Here is a 26,508-nt window from a genome sequence, read left to right as displayed (position 1 = left end):
ATTGGCAAGAGAAAAGGACTGACAGATCCCTATAGCTGCTGCACCTACAACTGTGCCTAGCGAAAAGACAAAGTTGAATAAATATTTGCTGGAATGAATAAACAGAGTCTGGTATATTAGGTATTAAGGGAGGTAAAAATCCAAAAATATCTTGGAAAGCAAATCAGCTGTGTTCATAATTATTTAATTATTTCTGATGTTGAAACACCTTTATTTTATTCACTTATTTATATTTGGTGCTGAGAATCAAGCCCAGTGCCTCACACATGCTAGGCAAGTACTCTACCACTGAGCCACAACCCCAGCCTCCTACGTTCATATTTAAATTAAACCGGTCACATACCTTAGATAATTAAAGTATGCTGAATGCATAAAATATTGGTCAATAGTCATGAAAAATAATAAAACTCCACTCACTCTATACAAGAAAACTTTTAAGTCATAAAACATCTCATTTGCAAAGCTTACACATCAGGCATTGAATATTCATTTATTAAACCAATATGTATGGGGCAGCTAATATGCTAGGCACATATGGAGTTTTAGTTTGCCTAGTCAAAACATCTGAAAGGAATAATATTTATCATATTAAATCCTTCCTCCTCCTCCTCCATTAAATGGAAAAGGGTGTATCCTAGGTGTATAGACACCAATCCTTAGACTAAACTGAAAGAAGAATTAAGTGGAGATGGTGCATGAACTAAATAGGGACATGATGCAAAGAAAACGGCATAGCAACTGGGTTAGGCAGTATACATGGTGAATATGTGGAAGAAGACAGAAGAGACAGGAGAAGCTGAGAGACAGACAGATGAGAGAAGGTGAACTCTTAAGAAACAGAACATAGTCTTGGTTCCTGACTAGCCAGTCTAGGCCTCAACTTCAGCTGCCTTTGTTTCCTAACCTTGGATTATCAATAGAACTATTTTACAATTTGTTCCTTCTTTACAGTATTATTACCCTTTATCCAAGTAAGACTGAGTAGTTTTCTTTATAAATCTTTAGACAGACTCAACTTCACTGTATATATTCCAAAGAAAAATATTCATATATTCAAGGTTTCAAATTTTTTCATTTATTTTTAAAGGCAGTAATAAAAAGTTTAATATCCTAAGAGAGTTACAATTACACAATGTGCTCAGTAACAATTTTGACAGACTGACTTTAATGCACTGAACATGACCTTGAGTTTCTTTAATTATTCACATTCCCTTGTTCGGTTCCTCAAACTGATTATTCCCTAAAAATACCTTGCTGGTGACTTAGGTATAGAACACATACAGAGGAAAATGTAGATAATGGTGCCACCCAACCAAGTATCCGTGAAGATAATCCATGAAGATAAGGGTGAGACTTTTGTTCATATCAAATAGGGAACATCAAAATACCATTCTCCTTGGGAGAGAGTTGAACCTGAATTTGAAGAAAAAAATAAAGACTGGGTCCAATTACAAAATATAAAACCCTATAAAATCATAAAGAAGTGAGAAAATATAATATACTCATCAAACTAGACTAAAAATATAAAAATGTATATTTGTATAGAACACAAAAAATAAAAATATGCCAATATAAAGACTTAATATAGGGAGGGTGGCAGTGGGGAAGAGAAGAATAAAGAAACTTTGGATAGTGTAGAGGAAAATGGGGTGGGAGAGGGTGGGGGATGGAAAGATAGTAGAATGAAACAGACAGTATTACCCTATGTAAATGTATGATTACATAAATGGTGTGAATCTACAATGTGTACAACCACAGAAATGAAGTTGTACCCCATTTATGTACAATGAATCAAAATGCAGTCTGTAAAAATAAAAAAAGACAATATAAAATAATTTCAAAAAAATTAAAGGAATACTAGTATTTTATTTGTCCTACTAGAATTAAAAACATCACAAAACAATTATCAAAACCTGTGTTAAAAAATTTTAAAAATGATTATAACAGCACAACTTTTTTTCACTTCTCTTAACCACAACATACTAAAACTAGAAAGTAAACCTAACCACCTAGAAATTATAACATTAAATATTTCTAGAGTTGAAAACAAAACTCAAAACTTTAGAATCTCAAATCAGTCATGGTGTTGCACAGCTGTAATGCCAGTAACTCAGGAAGTTGAGATAGAGGGATCAAAATTTCAAGGCCAACCTGGGCAACTTGGCAAGTCTCTATCTCAAAATAAAATTTTTAAAACAGCAGGGGATTTAATTCATTGGGGTAGAGTCCTCCTGGTTTCAATCCCAGTACTGTAAAAAAAAAAAAAAAAAAAAAGGAAAGAAAAGAGTGGAAAACTGACATATTCAAGGATAAAAGAAAATATGGGAGGGCTGGGGATACAGCTCAGTTGGTAGAGTACTTGCCTTGCGAGCACAAGGCGCTGGGTTCAATCCTCAGCACCACAAAAAAAAAAAAAAAAAAAAAAAAAAAAAATCAGAAAATATGGGAGTCTTATCAGGCTAGTTCATTCAACAGAGAGCTACATAATACAATATTTTGTGATAAAATCTGAACCACTAGCAGGGTACCTGAAGTACCAGCTACTTGGGAGGCTGAAGATGGACCACTGCTTAAGCCCAAAAGTTTGAGATCCAACCTGGGCAACAGTATTATGCTCATAGTTTATTTATTTAAATATACAGAATATGAAAGGGTTTATAGTTTACTTGGCTAGAATGAAGGGATGAATATTTGTACTTTCCCTAGGAGAAATTCAATGCAATTCTTATGCTTCTATGTATGTTGCCTTTTAAGTTGCAAGATGATATTGTATTCTGCTTAGCTCATAAAAAAGTGATGGACTAACTACAAGATCCTGGGACATTCAGAAAACTATAAAAGAACAAAAATTAAAACCAAAAAAAAAAAAAAAAAAAAGATTAAAGTGCTATTTTAAAAATTCATTTATTTATTTTTTATTTATTTATTTTTTTGGTGGTGCTGGAGACTGAACCCAGGGCCCTGTGCATGCTGGGCAACTCAACCAACTGAGCTACATTCCTAGCCCCATGATCCTGTTTTAAAACAAAACAAGAACAAAACTGAACCATCCCATTTTGCTATTTTATTAAAAAAAATATATTTGGACTGATCCCCTATTGGTATTTATGAATGTAAAAATGTTTTGCTGTTATGGAACAAAGAAGATAATTATCATCTATCTGTTTTTCTTCTCTCTCTTTTTTTTCCCCCCCAGTGCTGGGGATTGAACCCCAGAACTTTATGTAATGTTAGACAAGTGCTGTACAACTGAGCCACATCCCTAGGTCTGGTCTCATTTTCATCACCCATCAATACACATAATCTTGTTTTGTGCATATTTTTTGTTTTTGCAAGAATGAAAACAGTATGATTTATTCAAGTGTAAAGAATACAAATGGAACTCCAGCAGGGGAAAGAGGGAACCCTATAGCAGGTTGTCCATTTTATGTGTATTTTGTTTAAAGACACAGTATTTAACAAATATTATGATTCATTAACATTGGACTCACTCCTCCCAAAAATATAACTCATGCCCAAAGTTATAAAAAAAAGTTATTTAATACAAGCATTTTCTCTGTAAAACACATCACAGTGTTCTTCCACCTAGGGATAGCACATCAGCAAAATGCATGTGGGCCATTTTAAACAGAAAAATCACAAAAAGAAGCCACAAAAACGAGAAACATGGGGTATAAATAAACTGCTTTTGAAAAAGATACTTGCTTATAGCACAGGAGCTAAAACAAGAAAGCAGAGCATCGTTCAACCCCCAACCAGAAACCTCTGTTGGGTACTCAAAACTTTTCCCTCTTCTGAGCATATTCATGAATGGTCAAAGTATCATGAGTATTGATCTGAGGCTTAAAAATAAATTTAAGCAAGTAGACAGATGAGCAAATACAGAACCCACAAATAATGGGGTTCAATAATCAATTTTATAAGCAGCCTGGTATGGTGGTGCACGCCTGTAATCTCAGTGACTTAGGAGGCGGAGGCAGGAGGATTACAAGTTTGAGGCTAGCAACTAAATGAGACCTTGCCTCAAAACACAGCTGGGGATGTAACTCAGTGGTAGAATCCTTGTCTACCATATGCCAGGCCCTGTGTTCAATCCCCAGTAATACACACACACAATCTTAAAAATATTTAAAAAGAGTAAACATAAATATCTGAAATAATTGGGAAAATAAACACACAGAGAAAAAAAATTAACATAGCTCTTAAACACAAGAAACAAAATACTGACCCTCAAAATAAGATAAATTTTAAAATCATAAATACTATGAGATGACCAATTTCAACTACTAGATTAATAAAGATAGGGAAGCTGAGGCAGAAGGACTGCAAGTTCAAGGCCAGCCTTAGCAATTTAGTAAGGCCCTAAGCAATGTAGTAAGACTCTGTCTTGAAATAAAAAATTAAAAAGGCTAGGGATGTAGTTCAGTGGTAAATCCTAGGTGTCAAAAAAAATTTAAAAATTAAAAAGAAAAATACAAACAGACTGACAAAGATCCAAAGGTTTGGTAAACTATTGGCTAGATTGTGGGAAACAGGAACTCTCAATGTTGGTGGAAATATAAACTAATACAACCTCTACTGATAGTAATTTGTCAAAAATTTATTAAAATTCTAAATGCATATCCTTTTCAACCCAGCAGTTCTACTTCTAGATACTTAATGTTAAAGCTGTATTCATTTCTACAAAAAGAACTATGTAAAAAGAATATTGACTATAGTATTAAATATTAAATGACTGGAAACCACTTCAGCTCTTTTTTTCATTCTACACCCTCAATCTCAACCTAAACTTTCATCCACAAAAACTTGATTAAATACTATATACATCTCCATATAAAACACCCTGCACTGTTTAAAAGAATAAGATGGTTTTACATAGTGATATGGAGGGCTCTCTAAGATATATTGAGGAAAAAGCACTTACCTATTAAAGAATACTGTATGAATTACCTATAAAAATAAAAAATTTAAAGTTTAAAGGGAGAATAATATTATCTCATACTAGATTTATTTTAATTACATATTTTAAAAACTTTAAGTTTTTTAAAAAAAAACTTATCTTGGGACACAAATTTAAAAAACACTATGGAAAATCTCCCTTATTTCCCAGTGTCTTCTACTTCTCCAGAGGTAATTCGAGTACTGCCCTGGCATAATTAATGTATATACACACAAACATAAATATATATTTATGAAAAATAGATTAACATTATATACAAGTTCTGCCTCTTAAATTTTTTCACTTAAATATAGATCTATCAGACTAATTAGCAAAGCAACAATATTACTTCTTAAAAAACAATTTAAAAGGATAACAAATTTAACAAAAACAAATTGAAAGAATAAACTGAATAATGTTCAAAGAATAGATTCAAACTATTTTAGAACTTTTATAAACAAGAACTGAGACTACTTAAAATAATGCAGGTGAAGCTACAGTAATTAGTTAAATGTGCAGAATGAAGATATTATTAATTGTTCTTTTTAGAGAAGCAATATGACAACCTTATGTTTAGAATTACTTAGAATCTAGGAACCCATAAACAAAATTAATGAATATACAAAATCACTTCTATGAAACAAAAGAGCTGAAAAGAGATTTCCTTTTTTCTTTTTGATCTGGCGATTGAACCCAGGGTACTCTACCACTGAACTACATCTCCAGTCCCTTTCATTTTCTATTAAGAGACAGGGTCTTGTAAATTTGCCAAGGCTGTCCTTGAAACTATGATCTCCAGCCTCAGCCTTCAGAGCTGCTAGGACTATAGGTCTATGCCATTGTACCCAGACCAAAATAGATTATAGCTATGTAGAAATGTGTATCAGTAACCCCAAACTTTTACATCTAAACCTTATGTACTTGGGAATTATATAGTATCATCGGGTAGTACATTTGTTTTAACCACAACAAACTCATCTTTCAGAAAACATGAAACAAACGAAATTTGTTCTATTCTTCAGGGGTATGTAGCTCGATGTAGAGTACTTGCCTAACATGTGCAATGCCCTGGGTTCTATTCCCAGCATCAGATGGAAGGAAAAAAAAAAAAAGGAGGAGGAGGAGGCAGGGGAGGAGAAGGAAGAAAAAAAGAGAAGGAAGGAAGGAAATTGTTCTAAAATGGGAAAAGTGATAATGAATTGGGTCATCCAGCCAAATACTCATGAAAAAAAATGATGAAATATTTGTTAAAACCAACTAGTCTATAGAAAAAGGGAGTAGATGGAGGTGTACTTGTCTTCTCACTACAGATTACAAAACTGGGCACAACATATACCATTATATACCATGATTTGCAGGTACTAGGTAACAGATGGTGCAGGGCTATGTTGAGAAAGAGAAACCTTTGACATGAACTTTGCATTCACCCTTTCTGGCTGACTATGGTCCCGAGGCTGCTGCCTGGAAATGGAGTCTGAGATTGCTGATATTCCTGAATAGAAGCCAGGTCTCCAGTTCAGGCCCTGGACTAAGGCAGAATCTGAGCAAGCAGGGTGTAGAGGGTAGGAACTTGAAAGTGCTGCAGAAATTTTGGAAGGTTTTCACTTAGATCCTTGCCCAATTCTAAATTGTATGTGTATAGGACATGTCTCTACAGGGCCTGGTAAAAGCAGTTGCTAGGGAGCCAGGTACACTGTAGCTGGTGCAGCAGCCGGGGAACCACCACCAGCCAGAAAGTATCTATGCAAAGTTCATGCCAAAGGTTTCTCTTTCTCAAACATAAGGAGCCAGGTGTATTGTAAGTTCAAAGCCATCCTTAGCAAGGCTCTATCTCAAAATAAAAACGAAATTCTAAAAAGGGCTGGGGATGTGCTCAGAGGTTAAGTGCCCCTAGGCTCGCTCCCCAGTACCAAAAAAAACAAAATAAAACCAACCAACAAACAAAAAAAGCAGTTGCTGGGGAGCTGACAGCTGGAGAGTTTAGAGTTCAATGATCTACTGTGTGGTCCAGTGCAACTCATTTTACCTCTGTGAATCTGTTTTCTCATCTGTAAAATGGGATAATAGTATCTAATTTAATGAATATTATAAAGATTAAACAAAATAACTAAGTACAGCATACAGAAATCAAAGTATAGCTAATATGATTACTTATAAAGGTAAGAAATTTTTCATGTGGTTGTTTCCAGTTTCCTTTACAATAAAACCCAAATCTACTAAAATATACCTAAGAGTCTATTGAGACCAAGATTTATAAGATAAGGTTTTATTTGTTCTCAACTAGAAATCTTTATTGAAATGTAAAGGCTCATTAATGCTTAGGTATACTGCTTCACATTTGTCATTTTTTACTCAGTAACCAAGAACTTTCATTTAAAACAGAATATAGCCCAACCCTAAATCAAATGCCATTTTTAAAGGTACAATTTTTGCGCTACAATCATATGAAAAGATTAAGACTACAAGAATCAGGAATGCTTTACAAAAAGCTTTTCCAAATATATTACTTAATATCCTTAAAATATGCCTCATAAGATGGGTGCAGTGGCACACACCTGTAATCCCAGTTACTCAGGAAAGTGAGATAGAAGAATCACAACTTTAAGGCCAGCCTGGGCAACTTAGAACACCTTATCTCAAAAGTTTTAAAGAGGGCTGGAGGGTAGCTCAGTGGTAGAAAGAAGGACAAACCAACAAACAAGAAAAAGAATAACATATGCTGCATGCATTATCTCAGAAAGTAGATAAACTCACATGCCTTAAAAAATTGTGTAAGAGAGTGCGTACTGTATAGTTCCATTAAATGAAGTTCTAAAATAGGCTTATTAATTTTTTGCTCACAGAAATCAGAATAGTGGGGGGTGGGTAAGTGTGAATGGCGAGAAAGGTGCACAAAGGAATGTTCTGGGTTGAGGTTCTTTGTCAATACTGATTCGGCTTGATATAAATCTGCACGTTTTATCATATAAATATTATATCTCAAAAAAAGTACAGGAGCTGGGATTGGTGGCACAAAGCTGTAATCCCAGCAGCTCAGGAGACTGAGGTAGGAGATCTCACGTTCAAAGTCAGCCTCAGCAACTTAGCAAGTCCCTAAGCAACTCAGTGAGATCCTGTCTCTAAATAAAATACAAAAAACAGCTGGGGATATGGCTCAGTGATTGAGTGCCCATGGGTTCAATCCCCAGTACTCAAAACAAAACAAAACAAAACAAGTACTGGAAAATAAATGAGTGTTTTCTTCAGTTCTCTTAATTCTCTTGAAGGCCATTTTTCACACAGAAAAATTACTTAATGCCCAATACTTAGTAATATAACTAAATACTGATTGTCTTCTGTTTGCTGTATATAAAACATGGGCTTCTCAGTAGCAGGAGTTGCTCTTCTTAACTTTCAGAATCTGATTTCTGAACTGAATATATTGTTTTTCCATTTGCCAGGAGCTTCAAGCACCACAAGACTTAAGTTCATAAAAACAAACATTAACCCTGTGGTTTCTTTCTGCTAAGAGTAACCATGCAGAAAAGCTAAACTTAACAACATCACTCAGATAAAGTAATCACTGGATGATCCTTTGAGATAGGGCACTTCTGCACATCTCTTCTGAATGTAGGTATTGCCACAATAGCTGCTTTGATTTTATTATTAGGACTACTAGACATATACTGTGGTTGATGGCTTTGTTGTTTTTTGTCTGTACTTAAGGGGGAAGCTGCTTCATTATATTTAAGTATTATTTTAAAATAACCTTAGGTCAAACAGTATTATGATTAACTCAACTTTCAAAACCATTCACCTAACAAAGGATTTGTCAGAAGAAATAACCATCAGTTGGGTGCGGTGGTGCACACTTGCAATCCCAGTAACTTGGAAGACTGAGGCAGGAGGATTTAAATGTGAAGCCAGCCTCAGCAACTTAGCAAGACCCTAAGCAATTCAGTGAGACCCTATCTCAAAATTAATAATAATAATAATAAAATGGTATGGGGATGTGGCTCAATGATTAAGTGCCCCAGGATTTAATCCCTGGCACCACTTAAAAAAAAAAAAAAAAAAAAAAAAAAAAGACAAATATCTTTAATCTAGCAAGAAACAGAACAAATGCCCAACTTCTTCATAATGAATAAAAGACTGATCTGAAAACAATTCTGAAATTTCTCTTTTATTTACCATTTTCTCTTTTTTGACATTCCTTCTAGACTAGGCTCAAAACCTCTTCTGATTTCAAATATTGCCAGATATTGTAGATACAGTGAATAGGATATAGCTTTCCACAAAGGAAAGGTGCACATATATGATCAAGAATGTCTATGTGGAAAGCTATGTAATTTAAAAAATATATTAGAAAACTGATTCAAAGAGGGAGAATTACATGGATGAGGACTAGTGGGTAAGATGGCTGGGTGGCATTAGAAATAGAGACTCAAGCCAGATGCACACACCTTTAATCTGAGGGACAACAGAGGCTGAGGCAGGGAGAATCATGAGTTTGAGGATAGCCTCAATAATTTAGCAAGCACCTGTCTCAAAATAAAAAGTAAAATGGGCTGGGGGATGTAACTCAGTGATAGAAGGACCCTGAGTGTAATTAAAAGAAAAAAAATGGAATAGAGATACATTTGAACTATCTTATGCCTCTAAACACACTATGACCTGAAACTTCTGGCTTTGTACATTTATACAGAATGGTCTAACTCATTTCATACCCTGCCTACTTTTTCTATTTACCCTTTCAGATTTTGTTGAATAACCCAGGTAAAGAACTTCAACTGAGGTTGTGGCTCAGTGGTGGAATGCTTGCCTAGGTGTGAGGCACTGGTTCATGTCTCAGCACCACATGTATATAAAGTCCCCAGACAACTAAAAAAAAAATAAAAAAAAAAAAAAGAACTTCAATTGAATTAAGACAACATTAACCAAAAAATGGTTAATTATTTTTTTAAAATTTCTTTTGTTGTTTTGCAGTGCTGGCAATACACATTTAAATATTATTTATATTATTTTAAAAGTACTCCTCCTAATTTTTGTCCCCAAGAAAGGATAACAGATTGAGTTGGTATAGTATATTCTTGGTTATCAAAAATACTCATGTAGCTTTGGGATTTTGAATTGGTGAATATGATGTATGGAAAAGCATGATACACACTATGATCTCAATCACACAAAATGGGATATCATATATGTATACACACAACCTAAAGGGACACGTCCAACTAAGCTGCTTGTTCTTTGCTTGTGTTTTTATTTTTCCTATAATGTGCACATTAACTTTTAAAATAAATGCTATTTTAGAAACAAACAAAAAAAAATCACTCCTCCTAAGACTACATCTCATATTCTGAAAAACTGAAAATATGATTTTCAAAAATTTGAATTTCAGAGAAACATGAAAATCTCTACCAAGAATCCTGCCAGATAGTGCAGATACAGTGAAGAATAGGATATACCCACAATCTCTTACCAATGATTACAAAACAAAAAAGTTTATCCTAAGACTATGACAAAATAGAATCAAATTACTACATATATCAAGGTGTTTACTGTAATGCTATTCAGACTGGCAAAATCTACTGCACTAAAGGAATAGTGGCATACTAAGTAGGTAAAGACATACAAAATGTGACTTATGGCAGACAGACACACATGCACGTGTGTGGGCAAAATGCTATGATGACATCCATTTCAAAATGTGGGCAAAAAGTATAAAAGAGAACTCAGTGATAGAGCATTTGCAGAGCATGACTGAAGCCCTAGTTTGATCCTCAGTACCACAAAAACAAAACCAAGAATATAACCAAAATAACCCAGAAAGTGTACAATAATGTGCAAAAAAAGAAATACAATGACATACACAGCTAATTTTTGCTGATTTTTAAAAATTAAATATATTTATTACATACTTTTAAACATACAAAAAATAGGAAAATAGTACAGTGAATATCCATATACACACCAGTTAGATTTTTGCCATGTACGTTTCATACACAAACACACTTGGTGAAACCACTTAAAAATATTTTAGAGTCACTATAACATTTCATTTCTGAATGCTTCAGTGCACTAATTAAAAGACATCACTCTATGAACAAGTTTTATCACAGCTGACAAAATCAGAAATGATCTAATATTTAAATCCAATTCATATTCAAATTTTCCTCAGTGCCCCCAACTCAAGGTTTTTACAAATGGCTTTTCAAGCCAGAGTCTGTTCAAGGCTGTTACACTGGGGCCTGGAGACACAGATCAGTGCTACAGTGAGTGCTTAGCTTGCACAAGGTCTTAATCCACAGAACCAGAAAAGAACTCACATTACGTTAGTCTGTTATATCTCTTAAGTAACTTTAAATCAAGAACAGTTACCCAATCCATCTCTTTTCTTTCCTGATATTTTGAAGAAATGAGACCAGTTATCGTCTATAACATTTCATATTATAAACCTGTTTAACAGCTTCTTTATCAATATCTTTGAACTTGTTTCTCTATCCCCAATATTTCCTGCAAATAGGAAATTACACCTCAAAGCCTGATTAGATTTCAGTTAAACTTTCTTGAAAAAAAAAAAAAAAAAAACTTCATAGGTAATGCAGTACACTTTATACTGCATCACAAATTAAAAAGCTGGCTGTTTGACCGCTGTCATTCATGCAAAGTGTCACCAAATCCTGAGGATCTTTTTTTTTTTTTTTTGTAAACTATGTTTTGTCTACATGACCAACCAGCAAGTGTTTGGTGAAATGACATTCTGACACCAAGATAATTCTAGTGGGGATGTAGATCAAATTTTATCTAATAGTTTTGGCATCAAAATATCTTTAACTTTTCAATTTTTTAACATTTCAGTTTTTTAAGATATTCAAAAAACATTGCTTTTCCACAAATCATAAAATTTATACAAAAGATTCACTTTTATAATGATGGCAGACTTACTCCTTAATTGAAATGTGAGCACCTCCCTTCTTTTTGATTTTGTCTGAAACCCTGTAATAAAAGCAAAATAAAGGAAGTTAAAAGAACAGCATACACATTTTATTTGTATTTACTTATACTTTATAGAGATGTTAAGAAAGAGTATCATTTTATTAATTTTAGTTAACAAAATATCATAAAATAAGTTTATTGGCTTCCAACATGTTTTTAAAGTGATTGATTCCAAAGTAAAATATTAAGTTTAAAACATTTTTTTTTAAACTAAGGTCAGTTATGTTCCTAAGCTCCCTTACACTTTTTGTTAAATAAAAGGTACAGTGACCTAAAATTACTTGTATCACACCCATTTATTAAAATAAAACTGGGATGTGGGTGTAGGTCCTGGGCTTAGAACATAGCATCACACAAAAAAATTTAATTAAATTAAAATAAAAGCATTAAAAACTAGCACTCAATAAAAATGTAAAAGATAAAAACAAAACAAAACCCAAAAAATCAATACTTATATTTATTATTGTTTCTCCTGGTCAGACCTAGCCCAAATGTCTTAGCTATCCTTCTTTCTTGCTTTCAATGCATTTTATCTTTCCTAAGTGTGCACCACTTAGAGGCTTTCTACTTCATTACCAACGTATACCTATGAGGTCAGAAGGTCCACTGGAACTGACTTTTTACTAATGAGAACAGGTTAGAAACTATTTTATGTTTTTCCAATAACATTACTCTTTTATTTTGAGATAGGGTCTCATTAAATTGCCGAAGCTGATCCTCCTGCCTCAGCCTCCTAAATTGCTGGGATTACAGGTATATGCCACTACACCTGGCTAAAAATAGGCATTTTCAAAGTGCACAGGTAACAATGCATGTGGAAATAAGAATTTTGGAAAGTCAGTTGGCAGAGTCAAAAACTAGAGCTAGAGCCAGGCACGGTGGCACACACCTGTAATCCCAGCTATTCAGGAGGCTGAGGAAGGAGAATTGTGAGTTCAAAGCCAGTCTCAGCAACTAAGCAAGGCCCTAAGCAACTTCCAAGACTCTGTCTCTAAATAAAATACAAAAAAGGGCTGGGGATGTGGCTTAGTGGTTAAGTGCCCCTGGCTTCAATTCCTGGTACAGCACACTGCCCCCCCAACCAAAAAAATAAAAAGCTGGATGTGGTGGCACAAGTTTATAATTCCAGCAACTCAGGAAGCTGAGGCAGGAGAATCACAAGTTCATGTCCAGCCTTAGTGAGATCCTGTTTGGAAAAAAACAAAACAAAACCAAAAAAAAAAGGGTTCAGGGTGTAGTTCAGTGGTAGAGCACTCCTGGGTTCAATTCCCAGTTCTTTGACCTGAAAATAACACTTCTAGACATCATAAGGAAATAATACGCAAGACACTTAATAAATAAAAATGGTTACTATCAGAATAAAAAGTTGCTGGGGCTGGGGATATAGCTCAGTTGGTAGAGTGCTTGCCTTGCAAGCACAAGGCCCTGGGTTCAATCCCCAGTACCCAAAAAAAAAAAAAAAAAAAAAAAAAAAAAAAAAGTTGCTAATGTTCAACAACTGAGAAACTATGAACTTATTCTGAAACAAGTTTATCATAAACCATGCACTGTTCTATATTCTACAGAGATCCAATGTTACAAAACAGACAAGGTCCCTGTTGTTGTGGACCTTACATTCCACTGGAAGATGACAAATAAGCATGAAAAATTATAACAGGGAGTGAATGACAAATGCAACTTAGAAATGTAAGAGGGCTAAAATGATAAGAGAATGAGGAAGTACCATTTCTACACTGGGCAGGGAAGGTGAAATTTAATTTGATATCTGAATCATATCAAGACAGACAAATGAAATCTGGGTAGTTTTCAGACCAAAGAATAGAGAGCAAAGAGACCTGAATTTGTTTTTACTACAGTGTTAGTGGAGTGAGTAAGAGAGAGCATGGAATGAGATGTGAGTAAAGAAGCTGGGAAGATACACATATTATACTCTGCAAACCAGTGTGAAAGGTTTGGCTTTTAACCTAAGTGTGACTAAAAGCTATTGGAGGGTCTCAAAGGAGTAGCTATGATATACTTTATATTTTAAAATATAAATAAATTTGTCAGGGTGAGAGATGAGATTTTTAGAAGCAAAGAGAGTTGATGATATGACAATTCAGAATATACAAAGAGTTATTCACACCCAACAATAAAAAGACAAACTTTACCCAAGTAAGAAATTAGGCAAAGAATTTGAACAGAAATTTCTCCAAATAAGATATATAGCTAAATAAATATAAGACAAGATGTTCAACATCATTCAATTAGGAAATGCAAATCAAAATAAGGGATCATCTCCTACCCACTACAGTGGCTATAATCAAACACAGAGATGATAAGAAGTGTTGAAGAGGATAAAAAGAAATAATTCTTGGAGCTGAGGTTGTGCTTAGTGGTAGAGCACTTGCTCTGCCATTTAAAAAAAAAACTAAATGAACAGAATAAAGGTATTGTGTCCACCTACAACTAAAAAATATTAAAAAAAAAAAAAAGAAATAATTCTTTCCCTTCCCATGAGTTATTCCTATGGAATATAAAATGGTGCAGGAACTTTGAAAAAAATTTGGGAGTTTCTCAAAAAGTTGAACATAAAGAGTTTTCATGAGTCAACAATTACACTTGTAAGTATACCCCAAAGAACTGAAAATAGGTTCAAAAAATTTTACAAATTTTCACCACAGTATTATTCAGAGTAGCTCCAAAAAGAAAGTAACTCAAATGCCCATCAATTGATGAATCGTAATATATACATATATATAATGGATTGTTCAGCTATAAAAAAGAATAAACTATTGGTATATGTTACGACATGGATGAACCTTGAAAACACTGTGTTAAATAAAATAAGTCATACACAAAAGACCATATGTAGTATAATTCTGTATACAGGACATATCCAAAACAGACAAATCAGTGGAGACAGAAAGCTTAGTGGCTGCTAGGGCTGGGAAAAATGAGTACAGGGCTTGTTTTTGGGGTGGTGAAAATGTTCTAAAATTGATTATACTGACACAGTTGATTTACAGTTAATATATTAAAAACCTAAAGTTTTGATTTGTATACTTTAGAAGAGGGAGCTATATGTCATGAGTATTATATCTAAATAAGACTTTTATTAGAAAAAAGATAATATTCACAGCAACACAATTTTTAATAGCCCCAAATTGGAAACAAGTTTGGAAGACACACATTATACTCTGCAAACCAGGGTAAAAGGCTTGAACATAAATATTCATCAGTGCTAGAATGAATTAACACACTATAATATGTTCATTCAGTGAAATGTAACCTAGCTACAACCACACATATTAATGTAGATTCATCTCACAAACAAAACACTTAACCAAAAAAGCCCAGCCAGCCAGGGCTGGGTGTAGCTCAAGAGTACAGTGCTTGGCTAGCATGTGCAAGGCCCAAGGCTTGGCATCTAGCACTGCAAAAAAAAAAAAAAAAAAAAAAACAAAGAGAGAGAGAGAAAGAGAGAAATCTGTTTCCCCATTCCCTAAAATTCATTTTATTTCAAATCAAAGCAGAAAAGCTACTAAGATTGAAAAATAATTTAAGGGGAAATATTGGAGAATGATACTAGTCAAATTATATTGTTAAATTGTGTGAATGTATATGTAACAACAAATCCCATCATTATGTATAATTATAATGCACCAATAAAAAAAAAAATGGAGAGAAAAATAATTGAGCCAAGCCTAGTGGCACACACCTATGACTCCAGTGACCTGGAGGCCTGAGAAGGGAGGATCGTAAGTTTGAGGCCTACCTGGGCAACAGAGCAAGACCCTGTCTCCCAAAAAAAGAAAGAAAAATGCTTGTCTGTTACTTACCATATAATAGCCAGTATGATAGCCACTCATATACCAAGAGATTAACATGCTTCCCAAAGCATCAGCATCATCAAGAGAATCTGGACATATGGGAGGTGGTGGGGGAATTATCTGGAAAGGGAAAAAGATTTATCTTAAATTTAGCAAACGAAAACAAGAGGTCTGGAGATCTGTTTTATACAGAGAATGCTGGATATTAATTGTATCTCTCCAACATCTCATGACATCTTTTATTTAAGTTTTTTTGTTTTTGAATCTAGTATCGGAGACAGTCCCAGTAATAAAAAGACCAACAAAATTAAATTTAACAAAGATCAAAAGATATTAGTGATTATCCAAGTATATCTACAAGGTAGAAAAAAACACCCTATATAAGGAGTGAATAAGTCCTTTCTTTTCCTTTTTTGGTGGTGCTCTACCACTGAGCTATACCTACAATCCTAAATCCTTTTTGTCCTTTTTTGGAGGTACTAGAGATTGAAACCAGGAATGCTTTACTACTGAGCTATTACCCTGGTCATTTTTTTTTTTTTTTTTTCAATATGTGTTTAGTTACAGTACCTTTATTAATTTTTATGTGGTGCTGAGGATCAAACCCAGTGCTCACACATGCAAAGCTAATGCTCCAACACTGAGCTACAACCCCAATTCCCACCCCCCTTTTAAAATTTTTTTATTTTGGGACAGGTTTCACTAAGTTACCCAGACTGTGCTTGAACTTTCTATTTTGGGCCTCAGCCTGCTGCGTATCAGGGGGAAGGTGTGGAGGCCCTTTTTAATAGGAGCTACCTCCCAGAGAAAGATACCAACTTTAGCCAGGGAAGAAAAGGTAATATATAGTTCAGAGTTGGGGCTCTAAGAGCACTGTCTGGGTAACAGAAGGGGACTCAAAACAAAAAACTGAGGTTTAGTTCAACATTTTTCCCATTATTAATGTGGCCCAATGGATGATCTAAGATGATAATTTCTCCCCTATATTCTGCTAAAATCCAAACTATATATGAAAGCAAAGTTTAATGTGAATTCTTTTGTACTTACTGGTGGTCCAGAAGGAAATGGAGGTAGCCAACATGATAAGAAGTGGGGTGGTGGAGGTGGTGGAGGACCACTGAATTTTAGACCTGGCTATAAAGAATATTTCAAAGGAAAATTAGTTTACTAATTTCAATGAAAGGAAAGGATTCAAACCCAAAAGAAAAATAAATTACCAAGAATAATGTTATATCATACATATCAAAAAGATTAAGTGGAATTTCTTGTACTAAATCCCAGAATCAAAGAGATTCATAAGTCAAATAACAACCTCTAGATTTTTCTCATTTCTTTTCTAGATAAACGTTTAGGAAATAAAATCAAAGTAAGGAAGATCTGTAATTACCTAATAAATCAACAGTGCATTTAGCAAGCTATTTCAATCATAAAAGATTATATACTCTCCCCTACTTTTATTAACTACATTATATAATCTTTTTATGAAAGTCCTGTCATACATGCTTAGAGCAGAGCACATACTGAGAAAGCCAGCAAACCTCTCACTGAACAAAAATCAGTCCCAAGACCAAAGATGCATAATTTAAGAGCTTTGATCATTTTAGACTTAAGAAGCTCTAATAATGCTCAATTAAAAAAGCTACCACAAAAAAAATCTTAAGGAAAATCTTGATTTTTAAATTATTATCTGAATACCACACTCTCCAAGGAAGAAATCACTGCTTTACACAAAGAACTCGATAGGGACATACACTTGTGTTCTATAACTACCCAGCCTATAATAAAACTTTTTTTGTGTGATGCTGGGGATTAAATCTGGGTGCTCTACCACTGAGCTACATACATCATCCTAGCCCCTTTTATTTTGTTTTTTAAATTCCAAGACAGGGTCTTGGCTAAGTTGCCCAGGCGGCCTTGAACTTGTGATTTTCCTGCCACCACCTCCTGAGTCCCTGAGATTACAGACATGTGATACTACACCTGGCATAAAAATAATGTTCATTTAAAATGATTAGTTGGGCTGGGGAGATAGCTCAGTCAGTAGAGTGCTTGCCTTGTAAGCACAAGGCCGTGGGTTCAATCCCCAGCACAAAAAACAAAACAAAACAAAAAAAAACCAAATAAAATGATTAGTGACTGCCAGGCTCAGTAGTGCATGTCTGTAAATCCCAATAACTTGGGAGGCTGAGGCAGAAGAATTTCAAGTTTGAAGCCAGCCTTAACAATTTAGCAAGAGCTGAAAGAACCTAATGAAACTCTGTCTCAAAATAAAAAACGAAAAATGAAAAGGGCTGAGGATGTAGCTCAGTGGTAAAATGCCCTGGGTTCAATCCCCAGTACCAAAAAAAAAAAAAAAAAAACAAAAAAAAAAAAACAACAACAATGAAAACAACCCAGTTATAACTGAAAGGGCCACAAATTAAAATAGTCTAAATCCACAAAAAAATTTGGGAGCTCCTTGGGAATCTACGTAAGATATAAAAACTGTACTCTTTTCCTCCTTAAATATCTGATATGGGTGACATGTGGAACTATAGCATATCATGCAGATGATTACACAGTATTATTATTATTATATTTCACATATGTATTATATCTTCTAACTTAAAGTGACTAAATTATTAGTCTAATACCTACTACTTCACAAAAGTAGTTTGGTAAGTCTTTCGATATAAACCATTTTGCATCATTATCCTATTTTCTTTTCAAAGAATTCTCACAAGTGTATTTATAACATCTAAAGAGAGTTATCAAGGACGGTAGAATGAGACAGATATTATTACCCTACGTACATGTATGAAAAAAATATTAAAAAATAAATAGAGCTATCAAAGTTTCATAGGGAAGCACTCAATGGAGGAGTTAAATGTACCAATATAAATTATTTCTGGAAACCTTTTCTGGGCAATAGGTTTACCTTTCCTGGTCCCAATCCTGACCCTGGCATTGGGGGTGGTGGAGGGAGAAAAGAGTCCCATGGAGTTGCTTTTGACTTGATGTTATTTGATTTATTTCCAGGAGACCTAGAGGAGTTTTCACTTTCATCTGTTGAAACTTGACTTTCATTTTCATTCTTTAAAAAGAAAAAAAAAATTGTGTTATAAAGGTGTCATTAAGAAAAATGACACCTATAGTCCCAGCTACTTGGGAGGCTGGTACAGGAGGATTACCTAAGCTCAGGTGATCAGCATGGGCAGCACAGGGAGGCCCAATGTCAAAAAATAAATAAATAAAAGAGAGAAAAAGAAAGAAAAATGTAATGTTTCAGTGGATCAAACTGATAACTTGGTATGTAGTTATTGCTTTTTGTTTTGTAAAGAATGGGGTCTAGCTATGTTGCCCAGGTGGGTGTTGCACCTGGACTCAAGTGATCATCCTGTCTCAGCTTCCTGAGTAGCTGAGATTACAGGCATGTACCACCACACCCAGCTCAGGAATTAAAATTTTTTGTATCCTTACCTCCTGAGCATTGTGTTCTATATTATTAGCTACTTCAGAGGTTGGGGAAAGCAGATCAGACAGATTTTGCTCCTCTCTATTTCCATATCCAGTGTAAATCACAATACAGGTTTCTCTCTTAAAATCAACTGAAGCAATGGTAGCTGGGTAAATACAGCCATCTTCTGACCAAATGGCAGAACACTTGTCACCAACTTTCCACTACAAATCAAAGACACACACACAAACACGCACACAGTTATTTCTTGAAAGAGAGTAAACTGCAATCTTATTTAGATGGGGTGGGCTGACAGGTAAAGTGAAGAGTCTCTAATTAACTGGTTTGGAAGGCAGAATGATCTAGTGAAAAAGGTTTAGGACCAAAACCATGCAAATCTGAATTCCAGCCTTCACGTTTATATAATCATGGACAAGGTTCTTAAACACTTTAAGTATTCTTTTCGCCATCTATACAATGCCTATAATATAGTCTACTTCCATACTGGTGTGAAGAGAAGCAGGGAAGTATATAAAATGCCCAGCACCCAGCACTCTGTGCCTGCCACAGAGCCAAGTTAACTCTCTTCTTCTTTGGTAAAGATGAATAGGTTGATTAAGAAGGTATCTTCCAAGTCAACTGTTTTTAATTAACAGAAATGACTTTAACCCAGAATTTTTGTCTCTCTAGAAATAAAGACTTTAGTGTTTTTGAAGAAAAAAAGATACCCATCTCTCAGCTTAAGAAATAAACACTGCTGGTTCAGTATAAGACCCTCAGATACTCCTCTCAAATAGCCTCATCTTCTTTCCTCCACTCTATCCACAAAGTAAACCTTGTCCTGATATTAGTATTTTTCAATCCTATCTAATATTCCCTACACTTTTATTATTGACACGTGTTCCTAAACAGTAGAAAGTTTAAATAGTTGTTTTAAAAGTTGCAAGATCACATGTCAATAGAAAAAACTGTACTAATTAATCATTCAAGTTAAAGGTATTTGACACTATTTAATAAGGACAGTAACAAGAAATCCTTTGAAGTTAAATTTCAAAGTTTTAAAACAACCTGTTTCAAGGGTGTTGCAGCATTCTTCTTCTGGCTTTTATTCTTCTTAACAGGTTTTCGCCTAGGTGTGCTCTTTGGTTTATCTGAAGTTTCACAAATGTCACCATTCTTTAGAGCATGCTATGAAAATAGGAATAAAAATGTATACATTATAGAGTGATACATTTTTTAAAAGTCACAGTATAACTCAGTTACCACTATAAGCTAGTTTCAAGGCCCCATCACCTCAGAAAGCCTACACTCCTTTTCATCATCTCACAAACTATAGGAACTGCCCATGAAGGTGGTGTCCACTTGAATACCAGCTCTAAAGACTCCCATAATCAAGTCTTCATGCTCTCAGACTCTGTAACAGTAGACAGTTGCTATTACAGTTGATCACCTCTTCATTCTGGATATTCATAATTTAGATGACACAAAAATGTAAGGCCCTAATGCTTTAGTTATTTTTCTGACCAAGTCTTACACATTCCCAAAAGGAGTGGGCCATCCTTCTTTACCTGCTCAAGGTAATCTATTCCCATTAGTTCAATTACAATCTTTACAGAAACAGACTTCCAAAGCTACTATCCAGCTCTGAATTTCCTCCTTAGATCAACCCAACATTTTGAGTTATCAATTTCATATCTTCACACTCAAAGTGTGAATAAACCTGAACTACCTTTTCCCCAACCAGCTATTTTCCTACTTTACTCAGACTACTTCATCCTGTAATATTACCAACCCTATCCCACACTAAGTTCCAATCTGTATTTTACAGAACTTTCTTTGTAACTCTTCCCAACTCAACTTCTAGTTTCAGTGTATAATGGAAGGCATAAAAAAATATAGAATTTGGATGCAAAGATGACATAGGGTCTGATCCTTATCTCATGCTAAAAGTGTAATTATGGAAAGAAGTAGACTCTCTGCCTGGTGCTCTGCAAAAATGTAGGTTGTGTGTGCTCATCCTAACCTCGATGATGGATAACCAACCAATACTTGGTGCTCAATAAGACCAAATATTCTGAACAGTGGAGAAAGTAAAGATGTTAAACTATATAAATTTCTTATTTCAGACACACAACCAGACTTTACCTCCTAAAAAATATGTATAATCTTACCATCAGGAACACTTGACACCCAATTCATGGGATTTGGAAGGATTAATTTAATTGGGACTAGGGATGTAGATCAGTGGTAGAGTGCTTGCCTAGCAGGTACCAAGTCCTAGGTTTAATCCCCAATACTGAGGGGGGAAAAAACAAAAACAAAAACAAAAAAAAAAAACCACTACCACCACCAAAAAAACCCAAACCCAAAATACCAAAATATGTAAAGCACTTAAAACTGTGCATAGAACTTTGTCACACTATATAGGTCTTTATTATTATATTGTACTACTGCTATTTATGTCATAATTATTTAACTAAGAGCTTATTAAATGTTTAAAACTATAATTCAGACTGTCCTTTTCCTACTTATCTGAACTAGAGAACATTTTCCTTTTTCTTTCTTTTCTTCCCTCCCTCTTTTTTTTTTTTTTTTTTTGCAGTTCTAGTGATAAAATCCAGGAGTGCTATACCACTGAGCTACACCCCAGCCTTTATATTTCTTATTTTGAGACAGGGTCTCAGTAAGTTGCTTAGGCTGTCCTTGAACTTGGGATCTTCCTGCCTCAATCTCCTGAGTAGCTAGGAGTAGAAACATGTGCTACCATGCCTGGCTAAATTAGAGGATTTCTATAGTTTGATATGATATAAAAGGAACAAATGTTGAAAATATTATTGAAATTGCTTTTGCAAAAGGAATGACATGTAGATAAGCTATCAACTTCCAAAGGAAGATATTATCTGATTTAACTTACCCATATTTTATTTATTTATTTTCTTGTATTAGGAACTGAACCCAGGGTGACTCTATCACTGAGCTACAACCCCAGTCCTACCTTAATTTTTTTTATTTTGAGCCAGGCATGGTGGCGCATGCCTGTAATCCCAGAGAGTTCAGGAGAAATTAGAGTTCAAAGCTGGCCTCAGCAACAATGAGGTGCTAAGCAACTCAGTGGGACCCTGTTTCTAAATAAAATACAACATAGGGCTGGGAATGTGGCTCAGTGGTGGAGTGCCCCTGAGTTCAATCCCTGGTACCCTGCCCCCTCAAAAAATATTTTGAGACAGGGTATTGCTAAGTTGCTGAGGCTGGCCTTGAACCTACCTCAGGCTGAGTCAGTGGGATTGCAGGCATGCTCCACCACACCTGGCTAACCTATATTATTATCTGAGCTTCAAAATGAAAACAAGGGCTGGGTATATGGCTCAGTTGGTAGAGTGCCTGCCTCGCAAGCACAAGGCCCTGGGTTCAATCCCCAGCACCACCAAAAAAAAAAAAAAAAAAAAAATAATAATAATAATAATAAGTACTTCAATGTCTTGCTGTTATTTTTCCCAAATGAGTAACATGAAGAAATAGGGTACCTGTTCCCTATTTCTTACCTTACCTTAAAGGAAGCCACAGCTTTATCATAAGCTTTTATCAATGCTGTATCATCCCAAATGTCAGAATCATCACTCTGGGAAGGCAAAGGAATAGAAATAATTTATGTTCAGATACACTTTTTCTAAAATGTATGTTAGTACCAAGAGCCATCTTAATCCAGACATAATCAAGCATATATGAAGAACTCTCAAACCTTAGCAAAAAGGAAACAATCCAATATAAGAAAAGGCAAAAGACCTGAACTGAAGGAGATATGTACATAGCAGATAAGCACATGAAATAAAGATCAACATCATTAGTCATTAGGAAAAGACTCATTAAAACCCTCAGACGCTACTACATACCTATTACCACATCTAAAATTAAAAAGACCAACCATACCAAATGTTTGCAAGGATAAGGAACAAATGGAACTTTTATATGCTGCAAGAATATAAAATGGTACAAACATTTTGAAGAGTTTGACAATTTCTGAAAACTTAAAATAATCTACCCCATATCCAAGAAGAAAATGAAAGGATTTTTTCCTAAAATTAATAAACACCAATATTCAGGGGAAATCTATAACAGCCTCAACCTGGAAACAACCCAAATGTTCATGAACAAGTGAATGGAAAAAGTACAATATACACATACAGTGGAACACTACTCAGCAATAAAATAGGATAAACTGACATATACAAAATGGATGAAAATCAAAACAGTTATGTTGAATAAAAGAAGCCAGACAAAAAAGATACTGTAAGATTTCACGTTTATAAAATTCTAACAAATTCAGACTAATCTGTGGTGACAGAAAGTGTATCAGTGAGAGGAAAAAAAGAAGATCAGTGGTTGTCTGGGGATAAAAGAAAAGGAGGAATGGGAATGGAACATCATAAAGGAGGAATCCAATTGCCCCAAGGTCCCCTTGCTATAAGGAAATCCAAACCAGCCTACACATTTGAGACCAAATAGAGAAATCCTGGGACTACATGAAGAGATGTTCTGCTCCTCCCTAGCTGCTTAGTCCCCAGCTACTGTAGCTGCAACTACAGGTATGCTACCACACGAGAGCACTGAACAAGAACTGCCTAGCAAATTCTTGACCCACAGAAACCCTGAGTGGTTAAAACAAAACAAATCATTATCGTTGATAAGCCACTAAGTTTTGAGTGATTTGTCACATAGCAATAGTAGCCAGAAGTCTGGTAACTCCCAGCAGCTCAGGTTTCTCAAGTTATTCCTCATGTCCTGCCATCTTCTATCACTTCTTAACTCCTGGAACAGCAACTGTGCTCTCTTAAGCAATCAGTTAAATCTCCAATCTTTAACCTCTTTTCTAAACATCCCTATCATCTTGCTCTAACTAAAATCTGCCTTTCCCTGAGGATGCCACTTCCCTTGCAGTCATCTCAAATGGCACATATGTTCTCCTCCATACTCTTCATAGCACTATACCAGAAGTGGGGGAGAATCTTCCTTGTTCCTTACTTCCATTTCCAGATTATTCTCCTTACTATCTCTCTAAAAATTCCCAATCAGTTGGGCGCAATTGCACATGTCTGTAATCCCAGTGACTTAGGAGGCTGAGGCAGAATCACAAGTTCAAGGCCACTCTCCCACTCTCAGCAACTCAGTGAGGACCTATCTCAAAGTAAAAAAAATTTTTAAAAGGGCTAGGGATGTAGCTCAGCGGTAAAGCACCTCAGGGTTCAATCCCCAGTACCCTACCCTCAAAAAAATTCTGTCAGTCTCCACTGTCTATTATCTTCAAATTGCAGTCATCTACAACTTAGTAAGTCGCTTTTCCTCCTTCTTTAAAGTTTACATCTCGGCATTCTAACACTAGTCTTATCATTAATTTGTGGTGATTTAAATACAGAAGTAAATTATCCTTCCAATACCCTAATCCTATGAGTCTTTAAACTCCTCTACCAACAATGTTGGACATACTCAAACTCAGCTAGCTTTTATAGTCTTTTTTTATTGTGAATGGTAACTACAACCCTGTCTATAAATTCAATTTCAAGAACCCCACACTCTGATAATCACCCTTTAAGATCTGCAATTTATTACTTCTGGAGCCTGATGATAATCATTCCACTTCCCTGAGACTGGCAAGCCTCACATTTTTTAACTGTCTCTCAGTTTTTTTTTTTTTAAGTTGTCAATGGATATTTATTTATGTATTCATTCATGGTGCTAAGAATTTAATCCAGCACCTCACATATGCCAGGCAAGTGCTCTTCTACTAAGCCACAACCCCAGCCGCTCTCAGTATCTAATGTTCTCACTTCCTCTTCTAGCCAGCCTAAATTCTATGGTTGACACTAATATAACCCATATGTACCCCTCTCTCTCTCTTTTTTTTTTTTTTTTGTATTGCTTGGTATTGAACTCAGGGCCTCATTCACACTAGGTAAGCACTCAAACACTGAGTGAGCCCTCCCCTCACTTCTTCCTACCTACGTGACAAAATTAAAATACTGTTAATTTCAACTCTTGGTTTATTCTGTGCCTTCCCTCACACACGTGAACTTAGCTGGAGAAAAACAGCTAAGTCTGGTTTCCCCTGACTCATGACCCCAAATCTAAAGTAGGCTTTATATTGCTTAGCCACATTTACACTAAATTTTCCTACTCCAACACTAATCCCCTCTCCTAGAGAACTACTTCCTACCTTTTCTCATCTCAATTCTTCAACACCCCCTCCCCCATCCTCCCACCTAGCTGATGACCTTGCCTCTTTCTCTGAAAGGCAAGAAGAATCAAGAGAACTTTCACAATTTCCTGCCACCACGTCTGCCCCTTCACAGATCTGTATCCCAAATAACTACATAAATTGTCAATGCTTCTAAGGAAAACTCATCTCTCTTACCTACTTTACCTATTGCTCCAGAATTCTATTCTCTTCCCGAATAATTTTTCCAACTTTGCTGAATCTTTCCTATCATAACCCATAAACTGAAGCATGTTACTTCCATCTTAAAAACAAAAACCACAATTTTAAACCTTTAATTCACACCCCCTCTATCTATTGCCTATCTATTTATTTTATTGCAATAAAATTCCTTGAAATATTTGTCTTTTCCCACTCTCAATTTCAATCAGATTTCACTCCCACCATGTCATGCCCAAGACCGAGCTATGGGATCTTCCCTAGATAGATTTGCTCTACTTGGAGCCTTCCCTCTTCCCCATCTCAGTAAACAGCAACTTTGCTTTTGACTGCTCAGGACAATTTCAGTGTTATCCTTGACTTTCTTCTCTAAAACGTTCTTATCGAATCCACCTGCAAAACCTGGTCCCTCTGATTACAAAGAATATCTAGAACCCAAATCCTTTAGTTTAAATCCACTGCTAACACGCCGATCTAGATCTGGATCGTTTGAATAGACTCCTACCAGGTTTCCCTGCTTCACTCTGACCCTGCCCCCCGATCCCTACTCGGGTCAGGAAAAGGTAGAAACATCAAGATGCAGTATGGCCTCGCCTCAAAGTCATCAAGCCCCCCAGGATGCACAAGGAAGGGGCCTGCGGATGGGACTCTCAAGAAAAGGGGAGGGGAAAGATGTAGAAGCAGGTGGACCACAGCACCAGTGAACAAACTGGTTAGACCCTGCCCGGAGACCAAGGCTACCAGCACGCCCCGGGCGCGCGTATCGAGGTCGCGCGGACTGTGACCTCACCTGGCCTGTGCCGCGCCGGAACAGCACCGAGTCCTCCTGCTCTGGGACGCCGCTGCTACCGCCACCAGGGCCCATCGCCATGGCGAGCCTTCTGGAGGATGCGCGGCGTGGGGCGCAGACCCAAGA

The 26,508-nt window shown here is 35.7% G+C and overlaps 1 protein-coding gene across 3 annotated transcripts; it reads right to left on the bottom strand.

Moving 5' to 3' along the window:
* Positions 1 to 1,052: 1,052 nt before the first annotated feature.
* On the bottom strand, positions 1,053 to 26,508 carry Smn1 (survival of motor neuron 1, telomeric). 3 transcript variants are annotated; one of them, XM_047556900.1, is made up of 10 exons: positions 26,383 to 26,508; positions 22,713 to 22,784; positions 20,234 to 20,353; positions 19,189 to 19,389; positions 18,647 to 18,802; positions 16,777 to 16,863; positions 15,739 to 15,849; positions 11,867 to 11,917; positions 4,925 to 4,950; positions 1,053 to 1,413 (listed from the first exon to the last, which is right to left on the bottom strand). In XM_047556900.1, exons 1-8 carry the CDS (start codon positions 26,461 to 26,463, stop codon positions 11,870 to 11,872), a joined length of 876 nt encoding a protein of 291 aa, XP_047412856.1. In that variant the 5' UTR covers positions 26,464 to 26,508; the 3' UTR covers positions 1,053 to 1,413; positions 4,925 to 4,950; positions 11,867 to 11,869. The 3 variants fall into 3 exon arrangements, with proteins under 3 accessions (XP_047412856.1, XP_047412858.1, XP_047412857.1); XM_047556901.1 differs by lacking the exon at positions 1,053 to 1,413 and adding an exon at positions 1,931 to 2,249; XM_047556902.1 differs by lacking the exon at positions 19,189 to 19,389.

The sequence above is a fragment of the Sciurus carolinensis genome, chromosome 6 (assembly GCF_902686445.1).
Source record: "Sciurus carolinensis chromosome 6, mSciCar1.2, whole genome shotgun sequence".
Taxonomy (NCBI): Eukaryota; Metazoa; Chordata; class Mammalia; order Rodentia; family Sciuridae; genus Sciurus; species Sciurus carolinensis.
Note: the sequence above shows the minus strand (reverse complement) of the source record. Positions and strands in the feature narration are given on the sequence as shown.